At 36.5% G+C, this 19458-nt stretch overlaps 1 protein-coding gene across 1 annotated transcript in view; it reads left to right on the top strand.

Annotated features, from left to right (window-relative positions):
• The first annotated feature begins 1132 nt into the window (after nt 1-1132).
• Nucleotides 1133-19458, top strand: part of gabra6b (gamma-aminobutyric acid type A receptor subunit alpha6b) — a 33209-nt gene continuing 14883 nt past the window's right edge. Inside the window, exons 1-9 of the mRNA XM_058757838.1 lie at nt 1133-1342; nt 1446-1564; nt 1794-1861; nt 2407-2627; nt 3283-3365; nt 3451-3594; nt 3980-4132; nt 10047-10282; nt 14396-14646. Coding sequence (XP_058613821.1) covers nt 1308-1342; nt 1446-1564; nt 1794-1861; nt 2407-2627; nt 3283-3365; nt 3451-3594; nt 3980-4132; nt 10047-10282; nt 14396-14646 — 1310 coding nt within the window. The 5' untranslated portion in view covers nt 1133-1307. The remainder of the gene's footprint in view (nt 1343-1445; nt 1565-1793; nt 1862-2406; nt 2628-3282; nt 3366-3450; nt 3595-3979; nt 4133-10046; nt 10283-14395; nt 14647-19458) is intronic.

The following is a 19458-nucleotide window of genomic DNA, read 5'->3' as shown; positions in this document are numbered from 1 at the left end:
ATCAATTCTGAGTGAGTGAAAAAGGCTGTATCAGAATAGAGAGAGCCATTTTATCACCATTGCACGACATTACTATAAATACTGGCCATGAAATTTTATTGCATCAGTGATTTTGTATCAAATAATCATGGTTCATAAAAACACCCATATTTCATCCAAAACTATTGTGCATTGTTTGCCAGTGCATAAACTTTTATCTCAGCATACATAACATTTTGCCTCATACACAGTTCTTTATGAAAATCTTTTGACTGGTAAGTGACCCAAATGAATTCACTGTTTGAGAATGCAATATTGTCCTCTGTAACAATATGACAAAAGCAACAAAAACTAATAATGACAATATCTTAATATTATACACTCTCATTCTAACTGTAAACCAGACAGCCATGATATATAAACAAACACTGCTGGAATCTAACCTAGAAGCTGTTTATAATGTTTTGATAAGATAAAAACTCTAAAATGGTTTATTTTGTATTTAAATAGATGTTGGCTATATGCTTCAGTTAGCAAGCAGCATGCTTTAAAACAATGCTCAATAATTAATCGGCAAATATTATATAATGCCTAAAAATGGCATTGTCTTAATAGTATACACTCTAGTATGTAACTGTAAACAAGACAGCCATAAAATATAAACAAGTGAAAACTGTCACAAAAGCTGCTGAAATCTAACCTAGAAGCCATTTTAATGTTTTGACATTACATAAGATAAACTCTAAAATGGACTATTTTGTTTTTTAAACGTTGCCTATAAGTTTCACAACGCTCATTAATTGGGAAATATTATATAATGCCTAAAAAGATCAGTAGTTGCAAATTTAATTATGCATATAAAGATATATTGATTAAAGTTTCATGAAATTCTCCGTTTTTGAATGTAACATTAACTAATGATCAAAGTTTGAGAGTTTAAACGGGAAAATAGCACACCGACCATAACGCAAACTCAAACAACAGAACATTTGCGCTTTTTTTTTTTTTGTTCTCCAAATCTTTGGATAATTCCCTGACAACTCTATCGTTCTCCTCTAATCTCTCATAATGCTTTATTCGATCATTGTCAAAGTCCTTTGGTTCCATCTACTCCGCCTCTTTGAAAGCACTTTAGTTTCCCATCAGAGTGAGTCAGAAGAAGCGCAAACCCACTGAGGAACTCCAGCAAGACTTCACGCATAAAAGCTTCAGGATTTACGCACACGAGACTCACGACCGCACCAGCTCCTTTCTCACACATAAATTATGGGACGTGCAACTAACACTAGTTGACAAGGGGACACTTGGATAGAGAGCGCGCGCAAAGCATGGCTTGGATACGCACATGTTTTTTCCTGTCTTGGTAAGTAGCAAAGTGCTTTTATCGGACTTTGCATGCGTGTTTATTTTTCTGCTTTGCTTGTTCGTGTGTGAAAATGGAAATAAAGTTGTGAGTCTGTTTACAGTGTTGGACAGGTGTTTGCAAATCCGCCAACCGAGACGAGGATATATTTGGATAACATTACGCGCATTTTGGACAGATTATTGGATGGATATGACAACAGACTCCGACCTGGATTTGGAGGTAGGGCTGGAATCACTTTACATATTAAAGTCTTACTTTATGGAGTTGAATCCAATTTTCACATGAAATGAAATGGTATGGACTTTGCGTTTGAGACTTCATCAGAACCTGCCTTATTGCTTTGCAAGTTTATTTTGTTTAAAATATGTGTTATGACTAAATAGGATTTTTTTTTCTTTCTTTTGAACTAATTAAATTTTATTGATTTATTTAAAAAAATTAACTGTAGGTCCTGTCACAGAGGTTAAAACAGACATCTTTGTCACCAGCTTTGGTCCTGTTTCTGATGTGGAAATGGTACGTGAGTAAAGCAATTATATATATATATATATATATATATACATGCAAACATAAATCCACCATAATTGCATGTTTTCTATGCCCACTGCCTCTAGTCATGTCGGCCCTGGCTTCATTATTCTGACATTTGGGCAGGATGTCATTATAGCAGCTTAGGGATTTTAATCCGGTTGACAATCCCTGACAGTGAGGGTCCCGGCTCGGCTTTCTTTCCTCTGTTACACACTACACTATTTTTCTACAATGTCCAAAGCCACCTCGCTTGCCATGTGATCCACTGTGGCAATCCGAAAGACAGTATAGATAAGTCTCTGCCAAGATTAGTGGGGGGAAAAAATACCCTTCGTGAATGTATACCAGCCTGAATCAGATATATAACCGATGACACTTTGCTGATGTGTTCACTCGTAAAAAAGTATTGGGGGTTGCTGTTTATATATCTGTTTTTGCACATGCTCTGCGCATGAAAAATTGATTTGTGTTGATTTCAAACTGCAGTCACAGAAACTACATCTTATAAAACCCTTAAAACCATTTCTCAGGAATACACAATGGATGTGTTTTTTCGGCAAACGTGGATAGACGACCGGCTGAAATTTGAGGGCCCCATCGAGATCCTGCGTCTCAACAACCTAATGGTCAGCAAGATCTGGACACCGGACACTTTCTTCCGAAATGGCAAACGTTCTATTTCGCACAACATGACCACTCCCAACAAGCTGTTCCGCATCATGCAGAACGGAACTATTCTGTACACCATGAGGTAACCTGCGTGCCAAAACATTTGCTCTCCAAGTCAAAGATGCACTGCACACTTGCTCTCTAAAATGCCAGTAGAAAATAAACACTTAGTAACACACATTCTTTCTTAGCAGTCCACAAAAAATACAATGGATTATATTATATACCATGCACTGGTTAACTGTAAATATGCAATATATGCTTAACATTTTTAATGCTGATAATAAAAGTTGTAGAAGAAATTGTGTTAAAATCAGTGCAACGTTAAAGAGATAGTTCAGCCAAAAATAAAAATCCTGTCATCATTTATTCACTTTCATGTCGTTCCAAACATTATTATTATGTATTTTATTTTTTTCTCCTGTGGAACACAAGAGATAATATTTTGAAGGATGTTGCAGTTGCTGGTAGCCATTGACTTCCATAGTATTTTTATTCCATACTATGGAAGTTAACAGTAACTGTTTTGTTTCCAACATTCTTCATTTATCTTTATTTGTGTTCAACAGGAGAAATAACTCAGGTTTGGAATGACACAAGGGTGAGTAAATGATGACAGAATCCATGTATCTCTTTAATGCAAAAGCAAAATGAAGGATTTTTCCATTGATCCTCACTATAGAGAAAGGCATCTGTTATTTTACATATATTAAATGTGATGTTTTTATTGTTCTCAGGTTAACCATCAATGCTGAGTGTCCCATGCGGCTGATAAATTTTCCAATGGATGGACATTCATGTCCTTTGAAATTTGGCAGCTGTAAGTATGTTTGAAATGGCACATATTCCCATTGCATGGATTTACTGGTATGACTGACTTCCGTTTGGATTTGTGCCTAATTTAGATGCCTACCCAATGAGTGAGATTGTTTACACATGGAAGAAAGGGCCGTTATTTTCCGTAGAGGTTCCTCAGGAGAGTTCCAGCCTGCTACAGTATGATCTCATTGGACAGACAGTGTCTAGTGAGAGGCTGAAGTCAAACACAGGTATGAGCTTTGGGACGTATGATTCAGTAACAAATGTTTTCTGGTTTGCCGAGCACCAATTCTTAATGCAAACCTCTTAAAACAGTGCAATGATTTCAATACATTTTGAACATATGGGTTGAATATGTGTTGAAATGGATTTTTGTCAAGTCAAGTCAAGTCACCTTTATTTATATAGCGCTTTTAACAATACAGATTGTGTCAAAGCACTTAACAGTATCAAATTAGAGGATAGAGTGTCAGTAATGTATAATGATAAGATTAAACACTCAATTTTCAGTTAAAGGCATTTCATTATTTTTGTCTTGAATGTGTTTCTACAGAATCTATGGTTTGTAGTTTAGGATTGCCTATTCCACTAATGTCCCATATCCATCTCTCACAGGTGAATACATAGTCATGACGGTGTACTTCCACCTGCAGAGGAAAATGGGTTTCTTCTTGATCCAGACATACATCCCGTGCATTATGACAGTGATCCTAGCACAGGTCTCCTTCTGGATCGACAAGGAGTCAGTACCAGCCAGAACTGTGTTTGGTAAGCCACTGTATTTTATTTCCTATTTAATTGTTCATCTGTGGAGCTCGTTGCACTGGCACCAATATGCTAATACTAAAGTGCATGGCATTTTATGCATACAAAATCAGATTTGAAATGAGACCTTGTATTTTAGACCTAGTGAGCTGCGGCATTTTAAGGCACAATAGATCATAGTTTCTTGACGTTAAGGCTGTTCTAAAAGGTAGGCAGCAACAATATGTCTTCTAAGATCATTATGACCTTCTTTTGGCCAAGTTCCAATGTATTCCTCATGCAGAATGCAATCTTAGCATGCATAGCAACAAGCTAAGTGAAAACAGGTCAGGCAGTGAACAAAGTGATAGAAATCATTTATAAGTAATCAATATCATTAAACAGACTATTGGCACTACTGAATCATTTTACTAAGGCTATTTAGACTGTTCATAGTGAACACACTAATGCTGAACATTATAAGTTGCTGCTGATGTTGAATGTTCCAAATCACTCACTTATGAGGCTCCATTTGAGTAAGGATGCTGTCTATGTAGGCTGTAGAGTGCAAAGCAGTTCACTAAGTTTTGGAACTGAGCCACGGAAAGCAGAGGGTGTTTGTATTTTAAACACACCAGATTTAAAACAAATTAATCTATATTGGTACTGTACAATTTTAAGTGAAGAGTTGTGAATTGCGAGACTGATACTGAGAGTTCTCATAAAAATGGTGCCATCATAAATATACATCAAAGTCTTTCTTCAAAAACAGAATAGAAACCAGATGAATTTTCTAAGCAGCCTTTTATAACTTGATGAGATGATGCACATTTTCCGTTGCTTTTTTATGTAGATCTCCATTGCTTCATTATCTTAATGCACTCTTCTTGGCAGCTGTTGGCAATGGTCCTAAATCACTTAAAGTGCCTTGGCCCTTGTTCTTGTGGTGTAGGATAAAAGCAAACATACTGAGATCCTCTTCCTTGCCTTCCTCTGGTTGCCCTCATTTCCAAACAGAAACATGAGAAGAATAATACATTTTTCAGTGGATACAAATATATATGTTTTACTGTTATTTTAACTTTGAATGAACCAGACTGTTCAGGCTCTTTCACTTTGTCCTCATTGCTTTTTCAGCTGATTAATTTATATGCACGGATGAAGCATCTGTCTTTGTGGTCTCCCACTTGTGTTTGAATGGGACCATTAGAATGAGCTTATTGGGCAATTAGGAGTGTATCAGTCTATAACCTACAGCTAAAGTTTTTCTCTTTATGAAAAACACATCAGCATGAAGCAATTAAAGCTCTAGCAAGCTGTCATATTCCATTTATGTAAGATGGTAAAACGTTTTTGGAAACATATTTGAAATGTGTTTTGTTTGGAGCACTATATACTCTACCAGGAACCTATGCAAAGATTGAGATAATAAAGATGTTTTGAACTGCAGACTCCCAAATATGAACATTCTGTCATCATTTCCTCACCCTCAAGTCCTTTTTGAACACGAAAGAAGATATGTTGAAGATATGTTGAGTAAATGATGTCAGAATTTTCATTGTTGGGTGAACTATCTCTTTAAATGGGTTAATTGGGATACGTTCATGTTTTGCTGATAAAGTCACAACTTTAGCATAAAAATGGCTTCGCTCTAAGCGAGGTGTGAGATACACCATGTCAGAGGAGTTGTTTCTGCAAGAAAACACCGCTCATGTGGAGAGGTGAGCAACCTACAGCGTGTTTCTCAGTTCTGAGGTGAAAGTGTTATTCCTGTGAAAAGAGATGTGAAAGAAAACTTAATACAGTGTAAAAAAGAAACGGAGTGAGAGTTCTAACAAATGACTTGCTTTAGAGAGTAGAGATGAATAGGCAGAGGCACTCACTGTCCATATCCATTGTAGTTGCTCTACATCACAATCTTCTTCCACTAAAAGCTGAAATAACCCAGAGCATCGGGTTCAGAGATGTAATTGACTGAGGTTCATTTGGGCCAACTTTTTGCCCTTAAAAGCATGCTTTTACCCCTAGGAGTTGTGTTTGTGACTTTGCTTTATACATTCCCATTCATGCTCAGGATACATTAACCGTATTCTCTTGTAAATAGGATCTGTCTAGATATTATCCTTTGATTTGAAGCTGGAGTTTAATATTCAGTGAGTTTTTTTTTTTTTTATTAGATTGTGGAGATGAAAGCTCAAGTTATATGTATTTGTGAAAGACATCAGTTTGAGGTTGAAAAGAGTGAGTGAGCTATGTGGATATGAGTGTCAGTTATGAGATCAGAGTTAGTCCATTGACCTATTCAAGAGCATTGCTTTTAGACATAAAAATATTTACATGTCCCATCTGTAAGGAATTATACTTGCCTGCATTTCCCAAAAGCATTGCATGATTGTAGAGATCATTGGTGCATGTGGTTTCTGCAATCTGCTTAGGCTAATGATGCTTTTGGGAAACACAGCTCTGTGTATTGGACATCTATCAGATTCTATTGAACACCTGAGAAAAGAACTGTTCAAAAAAAGATAGTTAATATAATATAATATAACAGAATAATATAATAGGTCCCTTTAACTGTATGAAAACAGTAACAATGAGCTGGTTCAATTCATTTAACCAATGTAATTCCCAGTTTATTCCCAGTAAATAAATGAAAAAAAAAAAAAAACAGATCATGGCATTGTGGCTTTTAGATATGCATTAGGTGACGTTGCATAAAAGTACCTTTACTCAAGCCTTTATATTCCAAGTCTTCAGGACTCTTATGGTAGCTTTAAGGAAATAGCTATTCACTAATGTTGTTATTCACTGAAAATATTCCCCTCTGCTCTCAAATCTCATGTGCACTTCAGTTGTGACACATCAGTTTTGAGTCACACAAGAGCCAATGAAGTTTGGCATCATTACTGTTCAACCTGGCATCACATGCTTCCACCATATTTGAATGTACGCAAGTGTGAATGAGAAACGTGGAAGAGGAAATGACTATCAGTGATACTGTAACACATTATAGTCTTTTTTTTATTCCATGGCATCAAGAGACTTGGAATATAGAGCAGGTGCTGTATCAACTATTTTATTATTCTTGTATGGTTCCTTTTGTCATTTAGAGCTTGACAACCCTTGTTCACCCTTCAGACAATCCCACAGGTTTGGAGTTACATGAGAGGTAATAAATGATTACTCTGAAATAGTCCTTTAAGGCCTAGTGTTTATATGCGTTTATTCAGCTCTGTCTATAGTGAATTTTATTACTGGATGCTACATGCAAACCTGATCCCTGACAGCTCAGCTTCCCATAAGGTCCATTTATAATGGACTCCTGTTTTGTGTTTATAGGGTTCAGTCATCTAGAATCAAGCGTTGTACTTGCCATACAATTTCGATGTCTCTATTAAGGCCTGGGTATGTTTAATCGTTACTGTGCTCGTAGCAGGTACTCCCTCTCTTGAATGTAGTCTCTCCTTGGGTAAGAAAACGTATCTAATTTCTATCTGCTCAACCCATTGACCATGAGCTGCCCTATAGATCACCTACAGCAGGCCAACAAAAACACAGCAGGCCAGTCCTGATGTGGAGAGCTCGGCAGATTGGATCAGCAACACCTTTGCCCTTAAAGTAACAGGTTCTGAGAAGGTGAGGCATAGTGGGGTGAAAAACGTTGCTTGTACTCCTCTGAGTAAACAGCAGAAGTACGGTCATCTTGTACTTCAGTCTTCACATTTTGGACAATTTTATCTTGCCTATCTGATATTGAATTCCAGTTCACTTGAAATTGGATGGCTTTACCGGCAGCAATGATTTAAATTAATGAATTAATTAATTTATAAATGAATGAATGAATATTTTTGGGAATGTATGTTTTATCTCATGTATAATGATTATTTATTATTCAGAAGCCCTAGTGGTACTAAACAGGCTACATTCGCCAATTGTTATGCGCATGTTGTGATATCGCATAAAAATAATTAAAAAAAACACTGGATGGAAATGCCAAGATGCAGATAAATTCTAAAAATGTGCAAAAAGTAAAAACTTATACGCTCAACTAAGTTGGATGAATTTCTTATCTGGTAAGAAAACATGCGTATAAACTACGATGGAAACACTTTTACTGAATAAATTCCTTATTGTGCATGAAAAACTGGACCAACTAATGAACTGATCTCATTGCGCAGCATCTGAAATGCTAGTTTTGTCATTCTAAAATGCTTGAGCAAACTCTCGTCAAAGTGCTTCGTTATAATTAACTCTCAGAACTGCGTTCCCAAACAGCAGACTCCGAAAATAAGATAACATGACCGCGTTTCATCCCTGTGCTCTGAAGCTCGTAGTTTGTATACAACAAATATTATACTGTATACAGTGCCTTCTCCTACTGCAGCAAATTTCCTTTTTCTTCATGATATTTAGCACAAGTTAATCAGGTAGTGACTCACTTCAACTCACTGGATGGAAACGGTGCTTTGTGCGCAAATGTTTTATGCGATATTCCGATTTTGCGCATTCTGTAAGTTAAATTCATAACTTTGCTATTTTGAAGTAAGCAACTTATTCTTTATTAATTTATCTCTTATTCATGCAAATTATTGAAGAATTTTCAATGCCTTACTTATAGTTTGTACAATAGATAAATATCTTGAGCTTTGGTACAGCTACAACATTGTATTGAATAATTATGACAAATTTAATCTTAATAAAACAGTCCGTTTCCGTGAGTCAAGTTTACAAGGCACTATAAAACATATCTACAGGTAAATGCAGCATTTTTAAAGCAAATAAGTTTTTCACAACATTGTTTTACATTGTAATGAAATTAATGGCACTCTGAGCCATTTAAAGAAATCGGTAATCTAGAAATCTAGGAGGATGCTATGTGAAATCGCTTTACATTTCTCTATTGGTTTGTATGTATAATTTGTATACATACAAAAATAGTATGCAAACAAAATATTTACATGGGGGAGAAAAAAACCTGAAAATATTTGGGGAAAATATCTAACACAATATTATACATAAAGAAAATTAAATATCAAATAAAGAAAACATTAAGAAAAAATTAACTGGATGAAATATAAAAAGGACATTCTTGTCTCATAAAATAAAAACCCTTTGCCTTTGGGTTACTATTCTATAAATATGTTTAATTAAATGAAGCAACAGATGCGCTGCTTTAGATGTAAAATAAAATATTACAAAGCTTATTAAATAATGGTATCTGTTATCTTTTGTGCAAATCACTTTGAATCTCAAAGGCTTTTCAGCCCTTACTGAACTAATGCCTATTATTCCACGGTGTTCATGCAGAGCTTTGAGTAAATTACCTATTCAATAGAGCCAACACGCACCAGCGGCCCATTGGTCTCTATGATCCATTATAAAATAACTGTACTCTGCCCCCCACCCCGCATTTTCCCATCAGCCCCTTTATGTTGGTGCTCAGAAACATGGGAGAGAGGATCCAACTGCATAGTCTTTTAAAAATAACAACAACAGTACAGGAAAGATGTCTTTTATTTATATTCTATTAAAATATTGTATCTAGATTATGTTTATTTTTAATGATCTTGAAGTCTACTTGGGTGGGATGGGTTTGGGGAGTTTTCTAGGTTTGAATAGCTGCTTTGGGGAAAAGAAGAAGAAGAAGTAAGAAAAATCACTTTCATAATCACTGTCGGATGGTTGAAAACTATTTGACATTTTCCAGATATGAGTTTTTCATCATTCAAAAAGCTTTTAACCATTTTAGGTGTCAGTTGCAAAAATAATAATGACAGAATTTTCATTTTTGAATGAATTCATTTTCATTAATGTTTAGGATTGTGTTGAACTGAGGCAACGTTTAACCTAATCAACTGAGAACAGAACAGAAAACTTTACCAAGGCTTTCTAGGATCAGTCAAGCTAACTGGATTTTGTGTTCATGTGTTCCCGACAGGTATCACCACAGTACTAACCATGACCACGCTGAGCATTAGCGCTCGTCACTCGTTACCCAAGGTCTCTTATGCCACCGCCATGGACTGGTTCATCGCCGTCTGCTTCGCGTTCGTCTTCTCAGCCCTTATCGAGTTCGCTGCTGTCAACTATTTCTCCACCTTACAGGCCAATAAGGAACTTCGGCGGGCCAACATGGCCAGTGCTGCGGCCAGAAGTGATGGAGAAGTTGTTACGGTAATTATTTGTGTCTCCATTCACTCCAGCCTCTCTTCTCTCTCCCTTTCATGGCTCGCTCTCGTGATAACAGGCACATTAGACGAAAGGAGACAGCCAGTGGCCTCCCTAGCCATTTTACTGCTGCAGATTATGTAATCAGTTCAATGTAGCAAAACATCCAAGCGAAAGCATGCCAGGCTCAAAGCGAGGGGATCTATCCTCTGTCTCGCATGATTGCTGGAGGCGTTAGACGCAATGCCATCGTACTCTTGCCCGGAGTGAGTAAATTAATGTGTGAAGTCACAGTCTGAGTTCCATTGCATGTAAAGTCACAGGCGTAATGACAGAGACTGTGGCTCGGGTTTGTTCAGAATTGTTGGAGTTTGGAAATGCTTCTTCTTACTTAGGTTTGCTCAGCTCGACATCAACTTCATTAAGTCTTCTATTGGCTTCTAGGCAATGGTTGAGCCAATGTCGTCTATGTTGGCCTGGCTGGGATGCTTAAATGTTTTGAGTGGTAATCAACCTACAAATGCCATTTTGCATTCATTTGAGGTCAGCCTTTAGTTTGGGTATCAATTCTCACTATAAACCTCAATAAGCTCCTAATTTGTTGCTTATTAATAGTTAGTAAGGTGGTTGTTAAGTTTAGGTATGGGGTGGATTAAGGGATCTAAAATATGATCATGCAGAATAAGACATGAATATGTACTTTATAAGTACTAATAAACAGCCAATATACTAGTAATATGCACGCTAATAAACAACTAGTGAGAATTGGTCCCTAATCTGAAGTGTTACCTGATTTGGATATTTAAAAATCCAAGTTTCTCATTCTTGGACAAGGTTAGGGTAACTCATAGATATCACCATTTACCCAGCTGTACATTACTCACAGTACATTAATCACAGTACATTAAGATAGTTGCTTTGTAGTGGTTTTCTGAAATGGAATGTTTAAATATGGAAATACAGCTTTCCTGTAGATCAAATAGTAGAGCATGACGCTAGAAACGCCAAGATCATGGGTTCAATTCCCAAGGAAAGCAAGAGCTAATAGAAATGTATAAACTGTAAGTTGAATACAATGTAAGTCGCTTTGGATAAAAGTGTCTGCTAAATGCAGAAATGGAAATGAAGCATTATTTAATTAAATATGCACTAATTTGCACACATTTGCAGAGCAGCAATCTAGATATCGGATAAAGCCAAGAAAAAAAATCTTGTTTCATTTTGTTGACATATTGGAGTTAAAGGTTTTACAGAAAGGATTTTGGAATTATTTTTATTTTGTTTTGTTTTATTTATTTTTTATTTTATTTTTTGTCTCTACATTAATCTAAAATAATGTCTATAGCCAGGGGAAAAAAAAATAATAATTTGGTGTATAAAAATGGGTAAGCAGGGTATTAAAGTGGATATTTCTGGATTATTGGATCATTGAGAAAACTGCCTTTAAATGTATTTTATTGTATGTATTGTAATTGAAATATAGAGATACAGTATATAGAGATATAGAGAAATATAGAGATATTTCTGGATTATTGGATCATTGAGAAAACTGCCTTTAAATATATTTTATTTTATGTATTGTAATCTAAATATAGAGATATATAGAGACATAGAGAAATATAGAGATATTTCTGGATTATTGGATCACTGAGAATACTGTATATAAATATATTTTATTTTATGTATTGTAATCGAAATATAGAGATGTAAATAGATAAAGTGTAATAAAAGACGCATATATATATATATGTTCTTGCCACAAAAAAAAAAAATGTCTGTAGTTTGCAACCTGGTCTCATAAAAATACGTACCTCTGCGCACTTTTTGTGCGACACCGTTTTACGTACCTTGCTGCACGTTTCGCCGCAGTTTCAAATAGAAATGTCCACTGAGTGGTGCTAAAACACAGGTTCAATATGTGAACCCTGGCACGTTTTTATTACGTAGATATTGGTACGTATTGTTGTTTTTATTACGTTGCTTCAGATACGTATTGCGGTTCAGAATTCAAATATCCGGGACTGTCGCTAAAGGTTAATGCTCTATCGTGTTGGAAATATGCCCTACACCAAATCCAGCCCTAAACCTACCCGATAGTGTTAACAAATGCAAAACTGATATAAAAACGTATTAGCTGATGCAACTGTGCCATTTGAACTTCCTTTTATGCAGATTTTAACTGCTTTGTCGAACCGTAGTTACATGGGATTCGAACCGGTGCTTTTCATCTCCTAAGTCCGTCTCTGTACTCCGTGAGCTACCAAACAAACTTATCATCCATGAAAACCCATAGATATGAAGCTGGATGTGTGCGATGCTAACGTTCAAAACCATCAGTTTTCAAATCTCCCAACATATTAATATTGTTTTGAAGTCATGGCATGATATTCTTCAAGTAATTGTGCGAAAATTACACTTTATTAATCGCAACTCTGTAAATTTGTGTGAAAGTGTTCATTTATTTTGGAAACTGCAGTGATATGTACTTATAGGTACGTATTTCATGTCACGCTAAAAAGTGCACCCAGGTACGTAAATGCTGTGAGACCAGGTAGGTAGTTTGACTTCCTTAAGAGTGTAAACACTGTGGCATCTTTAAAACACAGCAATTCAACATGTCAGCTTCTTGCTCAACCAATGGCAGCAGTAAGCAAATCTGAAGCTAAAAAGCTGAAATAAGCATATATGATGGCTCTTTTGGAGAACAGTGCAACAGTGCACATTCATGAACGACGTGAGAGCCAGAGACGGGATACAAGTGTGTGAACGTCCCATTGCCTTGGGTATTTAGCCTGAGTTAGCTGCCGCCTGTTGCGGTGTCGAAAATAGCTGCGGTCTTATGGCAGCGTGAGCAGGTGCTCCCTGGACGATTTCACATTGCAGCAGGGCGACACAGTGATCTGCAGCTGACACTCACAGCTTGGAAACCTGCTCAATGATGGAACCGAGTCAAAGCTGTTGCTCCATGCCAAAACTTTTCCCAGCCGGAAAAGGGCGGAGGTGCTGCGAATACAAGCCATAAATAACCTTGTTCACTCAGAGCAAAGACTAATTAAAGTTCATTTTACAGATGTTATTGTTGCCCACCTACACTAAATATCATATTTAGTGGTCATGGCCTCTTAATAATGTTACATTATTGCAAAAAATTTACTATGTTGCATACAACAGTTAGATAACACTTTAGTTTAGGGATCAGTTCTCACTAATAACTAGTTGCTTATTAGCATCCATATATTTAGCATATTGGCTGTTTATTAGTACTTATAAAGCACATATTTATGCCTTATTCTGCATGAGAATATTTTGGATCCCTTAATCCACCCCATACATAGACTTAACAACTACCTTACTAAGTAATAATAAGCAGCAAATAAGGACTTTATTGAGGCAAAAGTCGTAGTTAATAGTTTGTTAATAGTTAGAATTGTACTTTAAAATAAAGTGAGACCAACATTTTTTTACAGAGACATTAACTGGTTGAAGATGGTGAGGTAGCCTCCAGGATAGGATAGGATAACATAACATGGCATAACAACATAACATAACAACATAGCATGAAAATTATAACATAACACAACGTAAAACATAACAACAACATAACATAACTTAACATAACATAGTAAAATAAAATAAGCTTTCAATCATGGTGTTAGAAGATACAACGGATCCTTGAAACAAATAAATATAGGACCAAAGAATAGCATAGAAATGCATATTTATAATGGATCCCTCTTTATGTAGCAGTATAAATCTCGCAGCTCTTCAGCACTAGTCAATACTGCTACAGCATCACTAAACAACCCTCCCTAAAGGTTTTTTTTGTTTGTTTTTGTTTGTTTTCTATTACAACAAATTTACCTTTGCAACAAAATCAAAAGAAACACTACGAGGGTGAACATTATTATTTTTGTGTTGTATTTGTTTGTTTGTGTCACTGGAGCAAAAAGGATCACTGTAATAACATTTTCTGAGGTCTGTCATTACACCAGCTGCACTGTTTCCTTTCAAGTCTGCGTTCCAGGCTTAAATGTGAAAAGTGTCCGTTGTGTCAGCAGTCAAACACTTCGATAACTGTTTGCTTGTCCTTGTGTCACAAATTAATCTGTCTGTGTGTAGAATCCTCTGGACCCTGGAGGTGTGCTGAAGAAAAGGCTGAACTCTCTCTCTCAAAGAGATGCTCCTGACAGGTTCTCCAGACCACCACAGCCTGATCTCCATCAGCAAGGCTCCACTGTCCCTGCCAACAACATGCTGATAGGAACTAGTATTATTGACAAGTACTCTCGCATCCTTTTTCCTCTGTCCTTCGGGGCCTTCAACCTGGTCTACTGGATTGTCTATCTCACCAAAGACACTATGGAGTCCAGGTAGGAATCTGCTCTGTTTGGTAGAGCTTGCTTTTTCATTCTGTTTAAGAATATAAAAAACAGTGCAGGTCAAAAATATAGCTTTTATTTTTTATTTTGACACGGATGGTCTAGGCTTCAAAACTGGTTATTAATCAAAGTAAAATTGCAGTGGATGTATATCAGAAACACACAGAAACAAGGACTCATTTGGCTGCATTTTGTTTTGTACCGTGTAAGTGTGTGTCTGTTGCTCTAAAGATAATTTCCAGTCTAGGTGAATGCCGTCTCTACCAGTGTTTGCCACCGACTAGAGAAAAGCATTAAGCATGTACTGCATTAGAATGGCTCAAATAGAAAAAGGACAGGAGAATACATTGTTATATCGAGTTCCTCCCCAGTCCAAAAAGAACATTCAGTAAAAACTAAGCTGCAAATAATCTCATTCGCGAGTCTCATTCGAACCACATTCACAAAGAGCTGTCCATATTTACACTTATTGGTTCATAATGGACCCTTTTCTCAGACTGTGATGACACTGTCTCTACAGTTCTATCATAAATCTAGCAACATTTTTATTTATTTATTTATTTATTTTATTATTACACTATGATAGATTTTTATAACACTATACCTTGTATTAACTAACTATAATGACATTAAATTACACAAAACTAGTTAACACCCAATGTATGCAATCTCTTGATTTTTTTCCCCCCATTTAGGAATTTTATTTATTTATTTTTTTATGTAGCCTATTAGTAGTAGTAGTAGTAGTAGTATGTGTGTGTGTGTGTGTGTGTGTGTGTATATATATATATATATATATATATATATATATATATATACATATATATTTGTTGTTGTTGTTGTTTGTTTATGTGTTTTTTTGGGGGGTTGCTATTGGAGCAGTTTTGATATTGCTAACTGTACACCACTATAGATGTTAATCCAACTATGGCAACTTTCTGAGAACCATGGGAAATGTGAAAAGCGTCCATGAGGGGGATAGCTATTAATCATCACCTCTCATTTCCCATGCAAAAAAAGCAATTACATAGAATCACAGCAGCAATCAATAAATGAATAAAGGGTCTATTTATTTCTAAAGGTCAGGAAGAGGTGATGGAAAAAGTCAATCTTTTGCTCTTGCTATTACATAAAGTCTCAAAAAAGTCAAACCTTGATTTAGTCTCAGAGCGGGACAGTGTGTAATCAAACTCCTAAAGCCACTAGAACTCAGCATAAGTACAGTATATCGTCCTGCCTGTGTTATGATATGGTTGTGCTATAGAGAGACAGAAAGATGCTACAGTATCATCTACTATCGCATGATTGGCTGTTTGGCACAGTTGTGGCAGTCCTTCACAAACCCTCACACAGTATGAATTAGATGTGCCAATGACTGAATAGAATTAAGACATTTATTAATGACTTCTATGCTTCTGAACAGAATACAATTTTTTAATTTTTATGATAGGGTGTGTATATTTAATAGAGATTTAATTCCTGGCCAATGCTGAGACTAATTTAGGGTTTCATGGAGCACATTTGTTCCATGTCATTTTCTTGTTCACCCCCTACTCTCTATTATCCCTCATGAAAATCATATTTTTCTCCTAAAGCCATGATCACTTATCATCTGATAATAGGAGTGCTGTTTCTAAGCAAGATCGGAAATTCAAGAAACGTATTCCATAAAGTAATGGCTTACCCAAAATAAATAAAATAAAATAATACATTTTGTAATGATTAGCTCAACCATGTAATTCTAAAACTGTATGCTGCTATTTTTCCTATGAAACATAGGTCAATTTTAAAGAATCTTCATGCAGATGCCTTCCATATGACAGTTCATAGTGAGCACATCGACTATTAAAAAAAAATGCTATAAAAATATTACACATCAAGTCCATAAGAGTCATGGAGTGTGAAAAACAGACCAAAATTCTCTCAAAATGCTCTGAATTTTCATTGTGTTCGGTGACGGGACAAACAAGAACCCATGCTGTTTGGTGCTTCTGCTGTGGTGTTTCTGTGCAGCATTTGTCAAATATTCACGCCAACATAAATATGATTTCAGAGTTTAGGCAGAGGGGAAGATTATCATACAATTACAACATCAATTCCAGTCTGTTCCTAAGGCCATGACACACCAAGCCGAGGGTCAGTCGACGTAAACAGGGCACACACAGAACGATTTTCATCTTCTCTGTGCATTCCAATATGTGAATATTTTCATATTCTAGTCTGGAATGAGAAAGATGAAGAAACACTCATCGTCATGATTCATATTCAAAATCGTAAGCAAGAGCTGCTTAGTTTACGGCTTGTATATCCACAGTCCTAGTTTCGATTTATCTTCTTGAATGACGCATATAGACGCCTGCCACCTGCTGGTGTAGACAGGTATTTCCAGGTATTTTCTCATGCAGGCGCAGAACATACAGTATGTTCTAGTTGGCCATCGGCTGTAGTCTTTCTGGTGTGTTTATATGCAACTTTTAGGCACAGATGCAGGCGCCGTTGGGCAACATCTCAATCGGCTTTCGTTGCTGCTAGTTCTTTGATGTGGGTTTGGTGTGTCACAGGCTTAAACCTTCCTCGGTTGTTTTCCTCTGTTTTGATTCCACTGGATTATCTTCTCCTTCTAATAAAGCCTGCAATTAGATCCACCACTTGTGAGGAACTCTAATGTATGTATGGGTTGAAGCAGTTGTATATATATATATATTTTTTTTAAAACTTGAATAAAACCAGTAAATCTGGATACCATTAAACACATTTATGTTTCAAAGCAGCTTCACAAAAGTGTATGTGTGATCATAATGATTAGTATAAGGATAGTATTTAACTAATATTATTGTATTAATTATTCTACATGAAAAATCGGCAACACTTTAGTATAGGGACCAATTCTCAGTATTATTAACTAGTTTCTTATTAGCATGAATATTATTACCATATTGGCTGTTTATTAATACTTATAAAGCACATATTCTGCATGACCAAATTCTGCATCTCTAATCTAATCCTACCCAATTTAACAATTACCTTATTAACTATTAATGAGCAGCAAATTAGGAGTTTATTGAGGCAAAACTTGTAGTTAATGGTTTGTTAATAGCGAGAATCAGACCTTAAAATAAAGTGTGACTGAAAAATCCATTGTAGTTTAAATATCTCACCTGAAATATCTCAAATGTTGTTGTGCTGAAATGTTTTTGACAACTGAGTCATTGTTTTCATAATATTCTAGACATAAATAGTGTAATATTAAATAGTCTAATTTGGTCATGTCTAAAATGTGAAAGATTTTTGTTCCAACAAGTTAATTTACATTCAGCTTTTCGTTCACAAACTGAACGTGGGTCAGATTTTCCCTGTCCTCATGTCACCTTTCTCTTTTCAAATCCGGAGGATAAAAGGAATGAAAGAAAAAGGCCTCAAAGCCTCCATGAAAGCGCTGCCACAGGACAAAGGGAAAATATAAGATATCTCCTCCCTCTCAGTATGTCTGACACAGAAATCATAGTGGGCACTGCCAGCCTGCCCGTGGCTGTTTAATGAATAGTTCATTCAGGAGCAGACATTAAGACTGGCTTGTGTGTATGCACACATACTGTATGCAGCAGTTTCACAGAAGCTACCTGCGGGTGATAAGCTCTTCGCTTTATTGCCCACTGGAGTGCCTGACGCGAGAGGAAGCGCTTTCCTCATAAATCAAATGCAATAAATGTCAGCGCAGCCTGAAATCCCCCATTTTCCCATCTTCACGCAGGCCTTTGCCATAACTTCGGTGTAATGATCATTCAATTACTGCCCATCTACGATATGTCAGAAAATGTTGGATGTGAGAACCAAAGACCCAGATTTATCATATCTTTATGGGTTCACACTCACAAAGCACAGTCTGAGGTACTGTAGTAGATGTGTTTCTGTATGCATTTGTTACATACGTCTTTCCAGGGCATCCAATTATTTGATTGATTGATTTTAAGTTCTTAGGGTAATTTTGTGTTTATTTTATTTATTTTGAGCGCCATACTAACGTGATTTATCTGTAACTGTGAACCTTAGAGTAAAGTATGAGCCATCTTAACATTACTTGATGCGTTATGTTTGTAGGCTCTCTGCTAATGTTATTTACAAGGAATTAACATTTATTGGTGGTATTTTTGATATTTGTGAATATTTTTGTAATCTGAAAGCATTCATTAGCATTACAAAAAAAAAATCTGAATCTTTTTGTAATCTGAAAGCATTCATTAGCATTACAAAAAAACATTAATCAAACTGTTACGGAGCGACGAGACGAGAGGCATGTGGATCCATTTGCAAGGCTTTTATTCAGGAACGCGGTCACAAAACAAGCAAGGTTCATGCAATGCAAACAGGTACAACACAGGCAAGACTAAGAGTAATCCTAGGGCAAGCGTGGGTCTTCGATCGGTGAACAATATCCAACAGGGCAAGGCAGAGAGATAATCCAGGTACATGAGCAATAGTCCAAGCAAGGTGCAAACAGAGTCCGAACAGCAAGGCAAAGCGTTAATCCAGGAAACACGGGCAAGAATAAAAACACGAGAAAACAGGCAAGGCAAGACTATGACAACTAAGTGGGCTCCGTAGAGTAGCTGTCGCTAGGAGTGATATACGCTATATAATACTCGGCGATCTGAATAAGAAAGTCCATGGCTTATGTAAGGCATGTGATGGGAATCAGCTCGCATCCTTGGGTGTGACAGACAAGGCTGAGAGTTCAGAGGTAGCCTCCTTGGTTGGGTCAGGGCAGGACAATAGTTCATAACTGGCGTCCATGGCCGGTTCAGA

Source organism: Onychostoma macrolepis, chromosome 21 (genome assembly GCF_012432095.1).
Source record: "Onychostoma macrolepis isolate SWU-2019 chromosome 21, ASM1243209v1, whole genome shotgun sequence".
Taxonomy (NCBI): Eukaryota; Metazoa; Chordata; class Actinopteri; order Cypriniformes; family Cyprinidae; genus Onychostoma; species Onychostoma macrolepis.
The sequence above is the reverse complement of the archived record's forward strand: the minus strand, read 5'-3'. Positions and strand labels throughout refer to the sequence as shown.